Raw genomic sequence first — 21,008 nt, forward strand, 5'->3', positions numbered from 1 at the left:
TTATTTACAAATATTATCTTATCTGCAAACATCAGGGTCAAAGTTTACGCCACGACCGGTCTTCTGCTCTGACGGTCAATGTTTTTGGGCGAGGTAGTCACCACATATTAGACAAGTACGAATGGGGTAAACGTTACTATCTCTCTCTTCCGCTGATGACTACACGGAATACAAGTTCGCGCGAGTTGAATTAAAAATACGCAGATAATAATCAAAGATAAGCATCACGTTTCCGGCCAGGCGCATGAAAACACATTATATATAATGTACAATGCAAGAGGTGTTCACTGGAGTAAAAATTGACACCAACACAGTGTAATTACGGTGATCACGAAATGATTTCAAATGATATAGACACCATGATCCCTTGAGTGAAACATCCCTTGGCGTAATGAAAAGGAGATGTGCTTTCTTCGATTGAAGCATGCTTACCCTGTAAAAGAGTTCGCTACATATTCCCATTACCGAAGCCTAATTCGTCCCAACAGCTTAGCGGAAGAATCGATCAAGGAAAATTCATTCCGAGACACGATATCGAAAAGTTCGGAATATAGCGGCAGCGCGAGATAGTCGGGGGACGAAAAAGGGAGGGGAGAAGAAAAAAATAACCTTGTCCCCAATCCGCGTCACGTGTCACATACAGACGTCGAAGGTAACGTGCAATTTATATCGGTTTATAAGGGGCAGTTCGAATACTACGTAGCTCTGAAAGAGGGTTACGTTATCTTACGTCACCTTTATTTTATTCAAAATTCAGTGAAAAATATGAACAAGATGAAAAAAAAACAAACAAAATTAATATGAAGAGATCCGGGTGTATTTCAGGGGGTTGAGGCGTCCAATCAATTCCATTTATCATGGAATGACAATCGGCTATGATGTTGCTCGGGAAGAATTCAAACGCGGAGTATCTTTGACAAGTACCTTCTGCGGGGGGTAGGGACGGGAGGAGAGATGAGGGAGGCTTCTTTGTAATGTATCTAACACCATCGGAAATGTCTGACGGGCGAGTCGCATGGGTTGCTATTTAAATATAGGTATATACATACTCGCATATAACAGCCGAAGAGCGGGCGAAGGAAAGTTATGAAAATTGGCACTTCGCGTATTACTTGAATGTCCTCATGCAAGTGAGTTAGTTACGCGTTTTCGTGTGCACGCAGACGCCTAATTGAACGTAGGTAGTATGACGTAGGTGTACCTCAGCTAATATCAACTCGAAACTTGTAGCTGGCTCCAAGTGTCATTTCAGGCCCGTAGTGGAATTAACAAGCAATTTCCAACTCTGGAGAGAGGAGGACGGTATCCTTCGGAGTTAAGAGACACCGCTCCTGCACAGATCCGTATAATTAATCACGTACACATGGTAACTCTAATCAGGAAGTGCAACGCTTCGATGGTTTTAGATCCGCGCCTTGAGCCCTGTATCGCAGCGCGGAGTCTAAACTTGATGATTAGATCGTTACCGCCGAAATTCTTCAGTTCCAATTAAAGTCGAATCAACTTCTTTAAGTCGTTTTCGCGCCTCGTCGAACGACTGTAGGCGAACCTCCAGGTACGGAAAGAATCTCTTGGCCATCTCTGACCCGTTCGAAAAACTTTCACGAATGATGTTACGAGAGTGAGTCTTAAAGTTCCGGAGCAGAGTGTTTGTTTTCCTTAATTCCCTTTATTACGCCGTAAGCTCGCTTTTTTTTTCTTCCGAATCGACTCTTCAATGATAATGCGGCGCTAAAATGAGTACACAACGATATATATTACGGGTCTTTACTGATTGCAACGAGACGTGGTGGCTACGGCAATTCCGCCCAAGAGCAAAGATATATCGAAAAGTTCAGAGGGTTTCGCCAAGCTTTGAGCGGCACGACACAAGTCCGTTAAAATCAATGTTAAGAATAATCGAAGAGCCAGTGACATTTGACGTACGTCATTCCATAAATAAAATTTTACATCTTACCGCACTCTCTTGACATCGCTGATAATTGAGTTTCAGTTGTCTTCCAGACTGTTCGGGTCAAGATTTTTGCCTGCTCTTTTGTACATAGAATTTGGATGACTTTCTGTAAATATTTATTTTTGTACCAGCCTTTAAGGTATGACGTAAATTAGACATATTTTTGCTTTTCTTTATTGCCGTCTGCCGCCATTTTCCAGAAACCAAATCAATTGATATTTTTTTTATCAATTAATTTTTTCAACCCTTCGCGCCCGTCCCGCCACGCTATGCAGCACTGGCTGCCAAACAGACTTCCGAATCAATTATCAGCGATGTTAAGAGAGTGCGGTAAGATGGAAAATTTTGTTTATGAAATGAGGTAAGTCAAATGGCCACCAACTCTCAGTCTACAAGTCGTCGTCAAATTTACGATTCCACCTCTCAGCCAGAAAGTGCGAAAAGTGGATCGCTACACTGATTAACTCTGACAAATGGGAGGAAATACAGACACTTTCGTGAATGACTGAATAAATCTGAGCAAATTTAGGCTCAGGTATTCTCGTGGTGTTCACTTTAATTTTTGGATCATCAACAATAAAAATGAACAAAATATTACATCATCATTCTTCAAATCAATATAAGTACTATAACGATATATGTAATAAATTTTTGATCTCGTTGGATATAATGATATCATAATGATAATGATGATAATGATAATATAACGATATAATGACTCGGATTTCGGGCGTTCCATATCGACTGTGAGACACGTGACATTATGATTATAAAGTAAAGTATGTTTTAATTGCGTCCAAATATTTAGAAATCTCGACAAAAAGATTGAGTTTGTTAATCTTACTTAAGTGAGTTTAAGGGGGCACGAAGCTTCGTTCGTTTTATTGCTACGTATTTTTTTCATCGTTGGCTCGCTGTAAATTTAATTCAATTGAAGAAAAAAAAAAAAAATGGCTACTACGTATAAAACGAATCGCTACTCTTAACCGCGGCTTGTCAAAGTTACTTTATACTACTATCTTGAACCTCTGCATACGTACACAAAGACACAACACGTGTACACTAGAGGGGGAATCTACACCGTAGACGATGCGAGCTATCAAGGCGAAGTAACCAACCGATAAACGTTCGGCCAATTAGCGAAAGCCAGGATCTGTACTTCGTTCGGTGAAACTGTACCATTTAATTGTTCCTGTTCAAAGGCGATTTATCTAATTATCTCCCTCTTTGACAACGGTTTTTTTTTTTTCCCCTCATACTTCAACTTGCTCGATTCTTCTGTTTTTTACATTTATTTCAGGGGTGCGCGGAGAGGTCTGGATTTTTTTTTCTCTCTCTTCAACTTTTTTCGAGTTACCCAACCACCGAGAGCTGCGTCCGTCTGTTGCAGTTACCGGTCGATACCCCCGACGTCTCCAACCCCTTGCTGCTCGAGCCGGCCATTTCATTGTGTAACTATAGCAACGCACTCGCAACGAGAAATTGTGACCACTGCTCGACGGGTTTAGTTGGATATAATAACCGTGAGAGGACCATCTTCAAATCCATCCACCCTGTGCCGTATCTCATCCAAGGGGCATATGCTTCTCGTACACGCGTTTGTTCGCGGGGGGTGGATGTAAACACGTTGTCGAGGAAATCTCTTTGGTCGTCTGACACGCGCCGCGGGGTTTTGCACGCGAGTTCGCAACGCATAAACCTGCGGTAATAAAGTGTCCATCTCGTTAATTACACGCCTGACTTGCACGCAGTCGTCAAATAACGTATTATAGGATAGTAATTATAGGTACGTCCAAAGGAGAGCAGAGAGATGTGATAAAAAGCTACTGGGTTAAAAATATCACATATTATATGTTATAGAAAACGATCGACAAATATACGACAAAACAATTTATACGTGGCTAAGAAAATTGTATATGTATACGGATAATCACAAGTTCTCCATACGGACGTTTTATATTCTTCGGTAATAAATCGACCGAACGGCACGGATTACGGTAAAACCTATAATAGCGACATGAGTTTATCGAAAAACTGTCAAGGAATGCAGAAGTTGATCTGAAACTTTCTCTATTTTAATAATGTACCTAGGTAAGAAAAAATGCCCTGCGTGTCATTACGTATGTATAAAAACTCGGTTAGCATCGTCTACTCCGGTCACGATGAGGTCACCGTTGGATTAGCGTGCCCCGAGCCGCTAACCCGGGTTAAAACCGAACCCTCAGCTTGTCATTTTTCAACCTTGATAACGGGATGGAAAAGCTATATTCAAAATCCGCCAACATCCCGCATAATTTCAACCTCGACGTTTATAGTTGTGGGTTCGTTAACGCAATCGTGACTGCGGAATTTAAATTGCATGTGACCGTGCAGTAAATGCTTATCGGAGCGTTACATACGGGGCTCTACGTTCGAGATAGTTTCAGCGCATCAACGAACGCAGTTTCGAATAAAGCAACGCGGTGCAGTGTAATGGGCAAACAGTTTTGCCGGCGAAACCGTTTAAACTGTAGAAGCTCGTTACCTGGCGTTGAGCAAACGTGATGCGTGGCTACCAATTGACAAATAAACCTTACCGATCGCGTATCGCATGAGGTATTTCGATATTACGGTATTTATACTGTCGTTGGTAGGGCGGATATTCCGGGCCGAGGTTCAAATACATTATTTACTTATTTAGGTACATAATCACCTATGATGACTAGTGGTCAAGTTTCTTTCAACACCGTGTAGCTTTCAACGTAACAAACATATTTGAAATAAAAAAGATCAAAAAGTAAGCCAGAGGTTGTGTTTTCTTTTGAACTACCTAATCGAATCGTGTGAGACATAAGCGAGTAAATTGAGAATTAACCCTTTGAGGGGCAGTGGGACGTATACGTCCCGCTTGTTTAGTCTCAGTTTTTTCATATTTCTAATATATTTTTGCACTTTTTATACGCGCGTAAACACTTTTTAGGCTCTTGAGTGTCGGAGGCATAAAAATTTCAGGCAAAATTGTGATAATTTATTTATTTATATTTTCGTTATGAAGAATTAAAGCGAAAAAATTTGTTTTTTTCTAAAAAAAAATCAGTGTTTTCTTGTATACCGTAAACAGGCCAAGGCTCTGAAATTTTTTTTACCTATTCTCTATGCATATTTTTCCTAGAATTTTCCGTATCCTAGTTTTTTGAAAAAAAAAAAAATAATTTCTACCGAAGAGATCACCTATGATTTTCGAAATTTGTTCAGTAGAAAAATGTCCCTTTGAAGGGTTAAGGCAACAACGAATCTGTTTATTGTTTCGAACGAGGAAGTGCTGGTACTAAAAATAGTGCAGTGGCGCAGTTGAAGTTTATACGCGGTAACGCAAATTCACGAAATCTGTGAGTAAACTGAATTTCACCACCGTGATGGTGGTTTGTGATGGGGAAAGGGGGTGGTTGACGGGCGGCAGCAGTGATTTAGGTTGGCTAAGCTATCGGTGGGTATCTTCTTTCCGCTCTCGGTGAATTAACCCGAAGTCAATTCTGGAAACACACCCGAGGGTCACGAACTGTTCCGGACTACTCCCGGAGCTTGGCGTTATCGGATTATCCCTGGATATTATACAACAGTAGCGCCCTAAAAGCGACGGACCGATCATCTTCTTGTTCCCATTGGCAAACACGCACGATGGCCGTATTTGGGCAACCCTCGAGAGCCCCGAGCATCGGCAATTCAACTTTCACTCCCGTCCTGCGACTCTGTTTTAATAACTTTTTTTTTTCCTGCACAATGTGAACCAAGAACGACGGACATCATGCAGACGACGACGGGTACTTTTCAGGGGATGGATTATAATCGGAGTGGAAGATACGACGGGGAAGGATGGAGGGTGGAAAAAGATAAGAATAAAAATTGCATAACGTAATTACGTAAGAGAAGAGCGACCGAGGGACGGGCGGATCTGGGGGAATAGAAAAGGAGAATACGCCTCGGCGGCCTCGAGAATGTCGTGAAAAAATTGATGATGACATGCGGAGCAAGTTCTATATAATAGCGAGAGGCTTCGGCTCGGTATTTCCGGCAGAGATTTAATTATTGCGCAATCATTCCGTGTGAATTTACCCGGCATTGTTCCTGACACGAATACATTATATAGGTTGTACTCATGTACGTATGCTTGTACATGTGGTTCATCCGCTTGACGCCGAAGAAATTGCTCGTAGCACCCTGCAGGCGAGGTTCAAGGTATACGGAATCCTCGAAATGGTAGGAATGGAAGGCGAGTGAGTGGAAGTCGAGGGCCCGAGGATGGTATCTACGTCGGGGATCCATAAACTAATTCCATTAACTCTCCGCAGGTCGTCGGATTAATGAATGACGTGCAGCTATGTAGGGCTATAGAGAAGAACGGGAATTGCCTGGGCCAGCCCGCCGCTGCATCAAACCTAAGGCATTATGTACCTACGTACATATCGAGGTATAAATGGAATTCGCCTCGGTCTGAGGACAAACACGTAACTAAACTCCGTTCTCGCGATCAAAAGCAAACACAGCTGCAAATACGCATTGCGACGTATGCTTTTCACTGTTCAGCGCGTCGTGCGCCCTGAAAAACGGTCTCTCGGCCAATTTTACAACGTGTAGTAAAAATACGTTTGGGTTACAGCGTGCGGAAGAAAATACGCTTTTCTCAAGTATTGTGTAATCAACGTCGAGCTAAATCATCTTCAGCGTAAAATGTATCCGCGAGGGAAATAGAAATTGTGGTTGAAAAAAGAAGAGTACCGCTACGATATACGAAAAAGAGTTTTAAAGGGGTAAAAAGTGGAATGTTTCTCGTTAAGCCCTTTTGTATTCATTTTTTTTCTAAACTCTGGACGAAAACCATATAATACTGCGTAAAGGTGCAAGATGAGAATGAACAATTCGCTTTACCGTTACTCGCGTCATACAAGCGTTATACGTACGTATACACATGTACAATATAGTAATAGAGGTGCGAGAGATGGATTTGCGGGATAAGTGGATTTCTAGAAAAAAGTCTGCACCACCACCGTTTGCAATGCGAATCGCGGCATGAACGCGTCCGCTGTTGTGCATGCAGCTCCGGAGATGATAACGTTTTCGTAAGTAGGGTGAGCCCTTGATAAATTCAATACGGCCTGCCTGATTCCCTACCCGCGGGTGGTGGGATAGGTATGCTTGAATATAAATTTGGTCTTTAGAAATTTTCAGGCCAGTGGTACTTCCGGGAGTCTTGAACACGAATTCCTGCGAAAGCGATCCTTCTCGGATTCACCATATCCAACCGACATTACTTGCTTCATTTTTTCTTTACATTTATATTCTTTCTTCCTTTTTCTTCTTCTTCATCTTTTCAGGTCACCCTTCGGCAAACTTTATGTATTAAAGTTCAGGACTTTACCAGGAATTTTTTTTTTAAAGACTGAACGAAAAGTACTCTTCGCCAATATGATAATTTTTTCGATCGAATGCATCTGCATTCATTGCTAGCGAGTGAAACAAAAAGTAGATCCGGGTTCATTGAGTCAAACGTGATAGTGTATTTTCACGGAAGGAAAAATATTGTAGATTTTGCATCTACTGTGGTGAATTTATGGACAGCACTTTTCTGGAGTTGCATCTACATCAATTGTAGCAAGATTTGCAATTCCAATAATAAGAGTTACAAAACCAATAGTAAGAGTTACAATGTGCTTAAGTAGATAAACCACAATTGATGTAGATTTCACTCCAAAAAAGTGGTGTTTACATATTCACATAGATACGGAGATGTAAAATCTACATCACATTTTTTACCGTGTGGTAAACAACTTTTCTAAACTATACACCAACAAAAAGTAAACATTTCTAAGTATGATTTCTAAAGCAACTATCGTACCTACACATTTTTGTACAAACTCCAATTAGAGAATAAATATGATTTTCCCTCGTTGTAAAATTTTCCATACCGGTAACGCATGGAAGTTGCACAAATTGTAATTTCATATAAAATCCAAGAGTTCGCGAAACTTGTTAGGTAACGTTACACAAAAGCTGAAGCCAGAAGCGTACATGCGATACCGATAAATTTTTCGGTACAAGCTCAAATAAAATTTGGATTATCAAATTTATTTTCAATTTCAACATCGTTATAAAAATTACCTGAAACTGTTGGGTTTTTCGAAATTTACAAACTTCACGAACACCGCAGCCGGTTGAATTATTTTCTCGTATTATATATACTACGCACATCGCGTCTACCGCGGATATTTAGCTGTCAGGGGAGAAGAAGAACGGAAAATTGTCGAGACAGATGAGTGATTAACGGAAACTGGGTTTGATTCTCGGCAATTTCTCGGCGGTGCTCTGAGAGCTTCGTCGAGGTTCGGGTGGTCCGAATACGCGGAGGAAATCCATCGGTGATCGGGAGGATTGCCATCGGTTCCAGGGGTGCTCGTGGCCCGTAAGGATGACCACCGCAAGCCTCATTTGCTCCGGGAAAATGATGCTTCAGGCGAAAATACTCTGACCGGATGGCGCGGACAGAAAGCGAAGGGTCAAGGGATTCGTCGAAAGTGAAAGTGAAAGTACTGTGTACGGTACAGGGTATACCTACTTGGAGAATTAACCGGGTGAAACCGTCATACAAAAGTCAGCGAGATGTACGCGGCTTAGCCGGAGCTTTCCGATGCCGGAGAAAATCCAGGCGTACATTTCCGTTCGCGGTCGACGGTCCAATTATTGTCTCCGAACCGAACAAAGCTGAATACAAGCGGGCTAACAAAGGGAGTTTGTGGAGATGGTCGTTAAAGATGTGGCCGAAATTCCGGTGTCCTTTAACAAACGTGGAAGAGGGCAGGGGGTATAAATTCTCATTGTCAAACGAGACTCGTCGCAAGTTTTAATTTGATTTCGGTCAGCGTGAGATTTGTGGGAAAGAGATTGGCCTTGGGAAGGAGGAACGAGAGGAGCGCAAATCCGACCCAATGATATCATGTCAAATCGCCAATTAATTAAATTCCTTCTTCTACTCCAAAGTTTTGTGATGCCCGGGTATATATACATATACATATATATATATATAATTATATATATAATTGTATGTAGACAAGAGCGGCTCATTACTGAAAATAAATGCCTGTCCAAATCTCCAATATCAAATGAAAATACTTCAAAATCCAGAACTCTTGTGGAATTCGGCGAGATAATCTGAATCTGCAACCGGAATCCGCTCGATAGAGTAAAGAACGTTGAGGCGAGGACGGGGTTTGAGTTTCAAACGAAATTCCCTACCAGGGGTGGACTCCGGAGTTTCGGGGGACAACTTGATGTCCAGACTTTCTTATTCTACGTCCTTATCTCCAAATTGTCGAAACTGATTGGGAGAGGATGTGAAACCAGTATGGAATTTCAAGCTATTGTATATCAACACTTCGTGTTCCATCCACACAGCCTTTCTTACAAAGTAATATAGAAAACTTGGCCACCGCGACTCGGTCGACCGCAGGTTTTATTTCCTATTTTTCAATCTTCGAAGGAAAAAAAGGAATGAAATAACACGAGAAAAAAAAAGAATCAGAAGAAAAAAAAAAAAACTTACGGAAAAACGAACATAGGAAATACTTTTCTCCAGTAGGAGACAGCCGCGGAAGTTGAAAAGAAAGTTACACGAGGCGCGTGATTTAGACGACTGTCAATAGAACTCAACTTTCTTCATGCTGTTAAAAAGAGACGAATAATCGAAGGGGCAAAACTATTATATGTATACATATATAGACAATGTGTATATATTATATCTATAAAAATGTATCTAGGCATGTTTTGAAGACTGATACATAACTGATACTGCAGCCGATATCGCGGATCACTAAAACAGTTCACACAAAGCTTCGCTTTTTTCTAAATAACTGGAAGAAAATACGCATTGAATAATTCAATCGCTTGTGGAATTGTTTTTCCATTTTTAAACCGCATTGAATACTGGACAGTGGTTATGTACCGACGAAGTTTGGCGAGGATTCAATTCGCAGTCATTGGATATCTCCAAGTTGCTGTACCTACGCGAATTACTATAAGAATCGAGAAAGTATACTTTCGCAAGAATCACGATACCGGAACTAATTTTTCAACATTGTATAGTCGTGCTTGGTGTGAAATCGTAATGAATTATACTTATACTTATGGTTAAAGTAAAAAACGCAAGTATAATAATTTTTTCATTTATCTTCTTGCTTTCTTGACTGCCCATATATACTGTACTGATTACTACTTAGAATCGATGATTTCGAATTAAAGTAGAGAACCAAAATCGACCGGGACGATAAAGTCTGACTAGCACGTTTTCAGATAATAATGCTGTAGAGATTGATTTATGTGAAATCTAGTGTGAAGCGAGAAGGTTTGACGTGTAAAATGGAAAGAGTTTTATTGCCACTTTTAGATAAATAAAAAGCAAAATAAAAATAAAAAATAAAATAAAAAATACACCGAAAAGGTGAGTATAGTAGGCTGTGGAAATTCGACAAACTGTGTGAGATGTTACACTCTAGGGACTTTTCACTTTTTCCCTTCCTCGACAGGAGATAAATAAATCCCACCCCTGCAAACATACGAACCCCGGACCTGGGGTGAAAATTGGCGCACGCACGGTCGAAACGCGTCGGAAAAAGCTCTAAGAAACATCCCGAAAGTATTTTGAGAGTGTAGCGAGGGCCTTGCCGGCTGTCTCGCAGGCATTTTGTTTCGTAGGTGAAAGCAAGACGGCTTGCAGCCGGTAACAGAAATATCTCCTTCTTCCTCCGTAAAACATATTTTTGGGTGTAAATCTAACACCATCGGACTTTGATCGGCAAAATTTGGCGGATTTGACCTTCAATGCCGATTTTTCACAGTTTACGTATGAAAGGTTGAACCTGTAGACAGGTTTTAGCCAGCGAAGGAATCCTGCGGCAGTTACGATCATTCCGAGCTCGATCGATCGCCGTTGGTTACGGAACGGTGAACACCGTAGCCAAAAATCGAGTCCATTATCGCCTTACCCAGGTTGTACCCGACTCGGAGTCTGGTACCCGAATACTATCAATATCTGTTTAACGCGTCGTTTATTTTCCGTGAAGTTGACAAACAAGGGTCGCGAAGAAGAAAATTATATTGAATTTAAGGACTTCGATACACGAGAGGTATTATTTTTTATTTATGTTTTATCTCTCGTTATTTCTCCTCCTCTCTCTCTTTTTCTTCCTTGGTAGGTTTAGTTTGAACTTTTCTTCTGGATTTGCATACATTCTTTCATATTTTTTCTTCATACAATTTCATTCTCCCAGAAGAAGCTGCCAGATATCATATTTGTTGAAAGAATGATGAAGTTTTCGCCGAGCATATCGGTTAGTTACGATCTATAAAAGCTACGCACATACAGATCTGTGCTGCGATAAACCGGTTCCTGAATGATTTTTTATTTTTTATAGATATAAAAGTTCATTTCCTAGATGGAAATACATATATCAGAAATCTAGACGGTTCCGGTTCATGTTCAGATTCACTTAATGAAAGCATCAATAATTCAAATGGTCAATAATTCATAATGAGCTCTTGAGGTCGGTTGAACAAGGGATGTGCACCGGGAGTAATTTGAACGTAACCCGACTTGACATAGTCGAACAGAATATAGCATATTCATCTGGGAAAATTCTTCCATTATTATCATACGCGCAGACATCACTGATGCGTCATTTCTTCATCGCCGATCAATCGAGCTGGATAGAAATACCATTTTTCAAACATCGATCAAACTCGTGGCATTTCAAGTGTTCGCGCGAGAGTTCTGATTTAGAAAATTCATCCTTCCACACATTCATAACAGTATACGTACGTATACCGGGAATTTACATGTTAAAAGGATATAGGCTCAATTAATTCAGTGGAGATTAATATTTATCTTAACCGTTCCCATGTTTTTCATTAAAAGAGATTACTAACCGACATTTCCAACAAATATCTACCGTGCAGAATATAAAACGAACGTTGAACAACTCGTGAACGAATATCGCCTCGTTATTCAACGAAAATAACAATTATTCAACCGGAGCAATTTCATACCATATAAACAATTCACGATCCCTTATATTAATCCCCGATGAAATGCTTCGAACGCAAAATGGTCGTTGGGTCCCTTCCGATGACGATTTCGACCAGTGTGCCAACGAATCGGGAGATATATGTATAAGTGTATACATTGGACGAATCAATCGCAATTCGCGGTTACGGTAAAATTCTAGCTTCTCTTTTTCCGTTTCGGGATAAAGGGTGCGCTGCGTTTGACGGTAGATTAATTAACCATCAGCCGCAAGCTAACGCGAGATTCTATGTGAACCGGGAAACACGCGGCCGGATTGATGGTGTATTTTTCATCGCTTAGACGCCACACTCTCTGCACACGGATTTTACCTGATATACATTATTTATTGGCCAGTTGCGGGCTTTCCCGGGTCTAAGAGCCTGTCAAGTTCGACGATCAGACAAGGTGTCTACATAGATTACGGAAAAGCTTAGGAGCCACCCTATGGCAACCCAATCGTGATTAATCACCACTGTTTGCGGCAGGCAGCTGGCTACGCATAGTCGCCGTTAATTATTACAGGGTAAAGCGGACGAACGAAATATTCCTAATCTGCAACTTTTGACGAAGTAAGGCCCAATTTTTCAATACAAAATCGTTCAAAATTTTAGAAATACCGTACAGTTTCCCATCGTCATGCTTAAAATATCAACAACAAACTGGCACTGGAGCAACGATGCATGCGACGAATCGAAACGTCCCACTCGTACCTTTCATTGTCAATTTATCCTTAATTCCGAAAAAATACAGGAAAAAAGTATGCTCTTCAAGCCTCTCGACCTACTAAATTGTGAACGCTGGGCTAGAGGTGAAATTTTTTTCATGATATCTCGTTTGAATGGATTCTTCGATTTTTTCATTAAAACGATCCACGTATACGAAATGAAGCGTATTTTTCCACTTCGGTTGCTTTAGATGTGAAAAGTCGCATGCGAGCTTTCGAAAGTATGTGTCAAAATGCAAGAAATTATCACTTCAAAACGTACTTTTATACTAAGCGGTTGTGTAAACAAATTATTCAAACAAGTTGTATGCTGCTGGTAAACCGACTCTGCATAATTTTGTTCTGTAACTTCTTTAGTAGGTGCAGGTACAGAAAGACGGAAAAGTTTAAAAGACAAATTTTATGTATGTTGATAATTTTTTTTTTTACCACAGTTTCTTCAAGTTTTCTCGTCGCAAAAGTTGTGTCGTTCACGCCAAGTACTATTGTCTAACATAAAGAAATATTTTTAAAATAGAATGATAATCGCCAATGTTTATAACAACGAAGAAAGAGGAGCTGTGATATTTTACCCAAGTACGAAAACGGCTTGAAAACGGGAGTTATTCGATTTCGTAACGATTACCAAAGAACGGTAAAAAAAAAAGCAGAGACGTCATAGGTATGTATATATCGAAAGAGGATCCAGACAGACTCATCGAGTACAAGAATTATCTTTAAAGGTCCAAGTTATATCTCTTTAGAGCTATCCATCTGTCTGTCTAGCTGCCGTTTCGAGAGTTGAGAGGGTAGCGAAACGATGGGTTTCTGTAGGGGGATTGAGTGCAGGATAGAGGATGAAAACAGGGACGGAAGGAAGAATAGGACGAGAGGAATAGGAAGAAAAGACCCGCCCCGAAATGTAGCGAAAAAATAATAGTTCCAGGCGGCGCCTGTAAGGCGGAGGTTCGGTGACTGTATTTTTCAGCCCGGAACGTCATTAGTTTTACGATAGAGCAGTAAATGTAGATGGGCTTTATAATAGACGGGAAGGTGACGATAAATTTCATATTCTATTGCAAATACATTCCCCTGCCAAGTGTCTCCCACTCCCCCTACCCTTCATCCCGCGACATTTTCCACCCTTATTTTTCCATCTCACCTCCAAACTCTGCACCGCACCGAAAACGGGGGAAGGTGGAAGGGCAGGGGCAGGGGTGGAGGAGGCACCCCTCGTCATCTCGTCTCCCATAATTTAATGGATGTTCGCGAGTCATTCGCGTCCCAATGCAAAATCCACTCAGCCAATCAGATTTCGCGCAAGGGAGGAGAGAAAAAAAATGTTGAAGAAAAAAAAAAAAAAAAAAAAAGAGAACACGGAAAGGAAAAGGAAAATCCAAAGAGACGATCTTTCCATCCAGACCAACGGGGTGCTTCAATCTTCCGCGACGTAGTCTGTGAGCCAATAAATTTTCTCGCTATTTTCACGCGTTAATCCGTTTTCTCAACGTAGGCAATCTTCCAAAAATCTTATTTGCACCGCCGTAACTACCTATACACGGTGGCCTGCCTCCGATATACCTATACATATATATCGTTGTATATATAAAAATACACGTATATACATAGCTTATACGAATTTTCCTCTTTCAAGATTTTAAGTTTGCCAGCTGTTGTAAGGTACGCAACGCAAGCGGGAAGGCATGCCTGCAGATCCGGGTCTCTGCAAATTGTTGCAAAGATACCACGTTTCCCGCTAATCCGATTTACAATTCCGTGCGCAAAATTTACAACAACTTGTGGATAATAATATCATAAATACAAACGCTCAGCGGAGAACGAAGTAGAAACTGTGGTTCGGTCTGCATTTGTATCGTACCTACATACGTATGTATACCTATAGTTTCCACAAAGAATAATGCGCTTTCTGGCCGAGCTTGCAGCGGCGAACCGCGAGAAGAGACGAACGGTAACAACGCCCTTGAGTAAGTAGAAAAAGTCAGTACCTGAACGCGTCAGATTTGCAGCAAGTTCGATTCCTCGACTTTGAAACAGCACGGCTTTCACCACGAGAAGAATTCAATAAGTATTACTCGAAAATGCAACAAAATATCAAGCACTCACCCTCAGTCGAAGATCGCTGACCGTCCAAACGCGGCTGGCGAAATCGTTGGATGCACCCAAAATCAGACTTCCGGTTGAGTCAAAGTCCACCGACATGACGCCCGCGTTGCTGCCAACCAGCATACCTTTACTGTCGTACGAGCCTGAAAATAATTCAAGTTTTCACTGGGTGCGCGGTATAAAAAGTCGCTTCGTTGCTTCTTGTGTAAATAACGTATTTAAACACCGATGGAATCTACTTGTGTAATTGAAATGACAGTTTTTAACGTTTGGACAGGACTCGAGCTGGTGCGATATTGATTTACATCGCTCTTTAACGGCGTCGCGACGTTTATACTGATCGTGAGATGGGTGCGATTGGAATTCGATGAATTGCTGGCAGGTCTCGAGTGCCTCGAGTATTGATGTAGATATACGACGAACCAGATTAGACGTATGCGTATATTTCTGTAATTCATGAATTCAGAGTAATATGGAACGATTTAATTATTTCAATACTGCAGAATTATAATTTCTAATTGCGAAACTTTATTATAAGCATAATATAACCGGCAAGCGAGCAGAAACTGCAGAGAGTGTTTTCTGCAGAGTTCAGAAAGCGATTAGTAAAGGATTTTCGTCAAACTTCGAGTGATTAAATTGCGCCGGTGAGCAGTAATAGAATTTAGTACCATTCAACGGCAAATTCAGTCTGCAATCGGTCATGAAATTTCGTTAAACCGCGCAGATTAAAAATGCAAATCTTTACAATCGGATATATATAGTATAATTACAAAAATTACAAATCGAATTCGTTTGCACAAAGAAACTAAGCTTTCTCCAATTCTTGCAGATGATGACTGAATCATCGACAGTCAACGAAGTAAACAATTTACGACCAAACTTTGGCAGTGCCTGTAATCTTTTGTTACAAGATAACACGAAAGTTTGATTGAATATTAACCCTGGCATCTCAGAAAACTACAAGTGAAAGCCTAAGCTTGCGTTTCTCGAGAGAAATCATTTTTTCAACCGAATATATCTAAGAAGTCTTCGACTCTGTTGATTTTGTCAACGCATAGATAGATTTCTCGACCAATTGACCATCGCAAAAATAAAGATGATGAAAATACGACCATTTTAACAAGAATTATTGATAGACGTCCCACAGAACCGGGTGTGGCATGAATGGGTTAATTTTATAACGCCGATGGTCCATCTCTCTCATTTTCTTCCGATCTTTCTTCCAATACTTTTCTTCTTCTAATACCTACATTGAATGCGAGGGATGTTGTACTTCTAAAGTATCATAATGTTGACGTCGCATTTTTGGCACCAGAGACTACATGAACGCAAGTATCATATCTGTTCTTTGCATTGGAAACTGAAGTTGTTTCGCACCGTGGAATACGGAGAATATCTTTTTCTCATAGTTACAACATTGCGTAGGTGTAACGTAAAAATATATGAACGGAAAAAAAATATAAAAATAACATCTAAAAATGAGCAATAAATGCCGTGCGGAGCTCGGGTATTAACGCGAACGAAGAATGATCGTAATGAGTTTATTTAAAAATGTTTCAAAAGTTGAGCACATAAAATTCTTGGATATAGACACGCGGATCGAGGCGATCTAATTTCGAATATTATTGCTATGACGTACGGTGTCGCAGATAGAGTTTTGAAGCGAGACTCTAGAGCCTCGTAATTGTTGAGAACGTCGACTGAGTTTCTCGCTAGAAGTTTATATTATACACTGTTTACGAGAATTCTGGAATAACATAAAACTCTTCACCCTTTTGAAGCGTAGTTTCCTGTCTCATTGAACGACGACGGGAATAAAATGTAGGTCGAGAAGAGAATGGAAATAAGAGAGACAGAGAAAGAGGGAGAGAGAGAAAGAGAGAGCGAGAGAGAAACTAGGATGAAAAAATAGTGGGGATCATCTTTTCGAATACAAAGAAAAATAAATAAAATATTTTTCGGTAGGTGGAGATTTTTATTGCCCGTGCATTATAGTTGCTAGGTTACTCTTAACGTCAATGTTATCTGCCTGAAATTCGCATTTTGCACGTCGTGCAACTGTTAAAAATTTCTGTACGGAACTTCCTATACACTATACTCGGAAGTTTTATTCAGATACGAACAGTGAATTCACCATGCATTTACTGTTTATTCAATTTACAATGACAATAAATTTACTACACAATTTGTTAAATTTAAATAACTTTTTTCTGTTTTTCCTATAAATTTGAGTAAAATCAAAAATTTTCATTCTAAATTTTAAGACAAATGCATAGTAATTTACGTCGCTGCGCTGAATTTGTAAATTTTCAACCTGATTTCGCAAATTGACAACTCTTTTCTACAGTAAATGCGTAGTAAATTCATAATCATTGTTAACAGTGTGTTGAAATACGCAAAATAAATATGCTCGATACCGCGACTCTTTAGAATCTCCGGAGTACCTATAGTGAAAGAGGAGCATATATTCCTCAAGTAGTTTACCTACAGTTCCTCGGCTATTGTCTGAGGTGAGCCGTTCAATTTGGTCGGCAAACAGATTCCCCGACTTAATCTTACCAGTCGAAATGGCTAACGAGTCCAGGGCTCAGCTCTCGACTTGAAGAACAATTACGCACCCGCGCGTGTAAGTCTGTACACACCTGTATACATATGTATATGGGGCATTCCACGTCAAATTAGCAGCCCATATACCTCACCCTCTTCGATTTTAATAATTTTTCAGTATAATGTTTATACCGACCTAAAAAGGTCTCAAATTTTTTTCAGATTTGTGTAGCCACCGGTGAATTATGAAGAAAATCGAAAATAAATTCCGAAAACGCCATTATTAACAATATAAAAAAATTCATACAGATTCTATGATTTGAAATTTTTTTTCTCAAGTTTTTAGTTTTTCCATATGAGAATTGAAATATTGTTGTTCTTTTTTCGACTCTCCTATCTAAATAGATCACGGAATCATGAAAATAATATAATTCTGCAATCTATTCGGATCGAGACATATTAAAAATAAAACAAAAACGATTCCGATATGGAAAACCTAAAAGCTTGCAAAAAAGAAAAGAGTAAATATTCTGATCCCATTATCGTGCGGTGCTCAAAAACTACATTTTAAATAATAGAATCATTGTTAATTTTTCAAGATTTTTCAAAACCACATTTTCGTAATTGGTGTTGCGATTTTGTATAAATTTCACCAGTGGCCAAAGAATATCTAAAAAAAAATCCCGAGAATCTTTTGCGTCGGTAAGAACACCATACTAAAAAATAATCAGAACCGAAGCGGGTGAGGTGCATGGGCTGCTAATTTTACGTACTGTATATTTTACGTACGTATAAACACCGTGACAGCGATGAAATAGGCGCAGACGGGTGAAACGAAGTATTGCGTTGTTAACCGGGGGATCGTTTTGATCATTCAGCGGTTATCGCCCGCAGCCTCATTATTATACAAATTCCACTAACTCATGCAGTTTAAGCTGCGCCGTTCGCCGATTCGACTCTATAATCTATCGGCGAAGAATTATGCTCCCCGTTTCCGCCCCCAATCCGCATGCAGTTCGTCGACCATTCGATATAATTGACGGTTTATTACTCACCCTTCGATACGTCCCAGAGTTTGACTTTCCGGTCGGCACCTCCGGTCGCCACTATTCGGTCGACGGGTGACCATTTCACCGCGTTCACTTCGCCATCGTGAGCATCCTGCAACAATACACCAGGATTATACAGATCCGTGAGGAGAACAAATGCTGCGCAATGTGTTAAAAATGGTTAGCTGTTCGATTTTCGTTACGGGATCTAGTTACGCGCGGCACGCTAGTCGGCCTCGATATCACCCCGAGCGCGAAAAAATTTAACTATCCTTCGCAAAGTGCTTGCGGGATTTCAATAAGAACTTTGCCTGACTTGCTTCATATACTCAACGGCAATTAACGTTTTGTTCATCGAGCCCGTTTATGTGGACGAGTAAATGGTTAAACGGGAGATAAGAATTTAACATTATTAAGAAAGAAGAGAAAATAATTGCTCGCGAGTTATGTTAGTAATGAAATTCGCGAGTTAACTGAGCACATGCTCAGTATTTTACTATATGTCTCATCACTCGTGGTAATCACCCTCTCGCCTTATAGGGAAATATTACTTTTGCTTGCAAGGTTTCGGTAAAAACTTTGCCTGACTTGCCTCATACTCAATAGCAATTAACGTTCTGCAGATTGAGCCGTTTGTGTAGATGAGTAAATGGTTAAATAGAAGCAAAGAGTTTTAGATCATTGACTACTAAGACGAAAAAAATTTCTTGCGAGTTATACGAGGAACTAAATTCTCGAGTTAGCTCAATTTTGTACGGACAAATTGCTTTTCTACAGCTGTTTCTTTTACTTTTTCATCATCTAGAAGCTGTGGCTACATTCTTTCTAAAATGTGCCTTTCTAACACGAACGCTAAGGTTTCAATCAATTTAAAATTGGGAAGCGGTATTATAAAGTTTCCTATATTTAGATTAACTTTTACATGCAAGAAAGCAGAGGGCTTCAAGGAACTAAATTTTTAATAAATCACGAATAATCGTTAAGAAAATTTAGTGATAGCATGTAGAGATAGTTAGGTTAGAAAAAAAAAATCACTTCTGCTGCATCAAACTACGTTTCGTCAAAGAAATACAAAAGTTTCAATAATTCGAGTAAACATTCGCGTTTAGCGGATAAACTTTCTAATGAGTTCGTGAATAACTAATATTTGGTTGCTTTTATAACACTTCATGTTTCTGGGTTCATGTACGAACTAAATCTCGAAGACACAATCTTTATAAAGCACCTGCAAGTTGTACAACAGACGGAAACTTTGGGAGAAAATCTTGCCCAGCCTTTCTCTGTAAATTTTTTTTAATGTTTTTCGGTTATAAATTTATATTGGTTTATAGCGTAGTATATTTACCATCAATACAGAGATATTGTGACCGTCGAATATTTGTCGTATCGGTCAACACAACGAATGTTTTAAAAGCGTACATTTAATCCCAGGCGTGCTATGCTATTAAATATTTAATGGCGTGATGGATCACCGATAGTTTAAAGATAGATATGAACAAGGAGATATATCCCTCTCCGCACATATTGGATTCCAGTCATATTCCCAGCAGTCGTTCTCAGTTTTTGTCTCGCCGGAATTAATTATTTCTATTATATGTATATAAAGTCTCGTGATTCGAATAAAGCTCGGAATACGGTGAGTATTTCACTTTCGCTTGAGAGCAAGTGTCACTAATGAGCTCTAGGAGGGGTCGAAATGTAATTGAGAAGAAAATTGTCGTCCGACAAAATGAATTCCCATCTTGATTTCTTGATGCGCATTTATTTCAAAGTAATTACTTCCACTTTATCGTTACAGCCATTCTCATTAATTTCCGTTTAAAATACGTAAGCTCAACGCGCCGAGCAAGGTGACAATTTTCTTCCTCTGTAGCGCAAATTTCCAACAAACGTAATTCGTAACGAATGAATATCAAAAAAAAAAAATCGGGCATGCAGTACAATGACCAAATCCTCGGATAATCCAAGTAAACTTTTTACTGCTCACGACAATCATATATTTATCAAAAAATATACCTGTATCAAAATATCCCTTTGGTAGCGATTCGTCAGACGCGTATTGTGTTTCCTATTCGGCATATTTGACACAGCTTTGAAAGCGTTGGCCTAGCAAAAGAAAAAAAAAAAAAATGCAATGAAAGGAAAAAATTTCGTCGAGACGATTTCAGTGCAGTCGGTTGTACCGGATATCACACGGTTGTTTGGCTCGTGAATTAAGTCAATTGGCGAGCAAACGTTGCGAGTGGTTGCTTCCGTTCTTTCCTTCAATCTCGTCGAAGGGTAAGAATATTTATTCAAACCCAGGTATCCGAACAGGCGTGGCAATTGCGGTCTGTAACTGTCAGATTCTTCCGCGTTCGATCGTGAAACCGCAACGTCAACCGCAATTCACAAGTATACAACAACACCGGCACTCGAAAAAAAAAATAATCTCCGTTTATTCGACCGTTTTAAAGAACACCGAACCGAACGGGTGTCCACGTAACTGAGGAACGAATTAAGGAGGGAAGGAAAGAGGGAAGGAACCACGTGGTAACT

At 40.0% G+C, this 21,008-nt stretch overlaps 1 protein-coding gene across 9 annotated transcripts in view; it reads right to left on the bottom strand.

The window, feature by feature from the left end:
* The window catches only part of Atg16 (Autophagy-related 16), a 237,960-nt gene that overhangs the window by 203,336 nt on the left and 13,616 nt on the right, over positions 1 to 21,008 (bottom strand). For 7 of the 9 annotated variants that reach the window (XM_046618051.2, XM_046618047.2, XM_046618046.2 and 4 more), the window contains 3 exons: positions 20,487 to 20,576; positions 18,477 to 18,582; positions 14,872 to 15,014 (listed from right to left, as the gene is read on the bottom strand). In XM_046618051.2, coding sequence (XP_046474007.1) covers positions 14,872 to 15,014; positions 18,477 to 18,582; positions 20,487 to 20,576 — 339 coding nt within the window. The remainder of the gene's footprint in view (positions 1 to 14,871; positions 15,015 to 18,476; positions 18,583 to 20,486; positions 20,577 to 21,008) is intronic. The other 2 variants (XM_046618049.2, XM_046618050.2) reach the window with 1 other exon arrangement.

This window comes from Neodiprion pinetum, chromosome 3 (genome assembly GCF_021155775.2).
Source record: "Neodiprion pinetum isolate iyNeoPine1 chromosome 3, iyNeoPine1.2, whole genome shotgun sequence".
Taxonomy (NCBI): domain Eukaryota; kingdom Metazoa; phylum Arthropoda; class Insecta; order Hymenoptera; family Diprionidae; genus Neodiprion; species Neodiprion pinetum.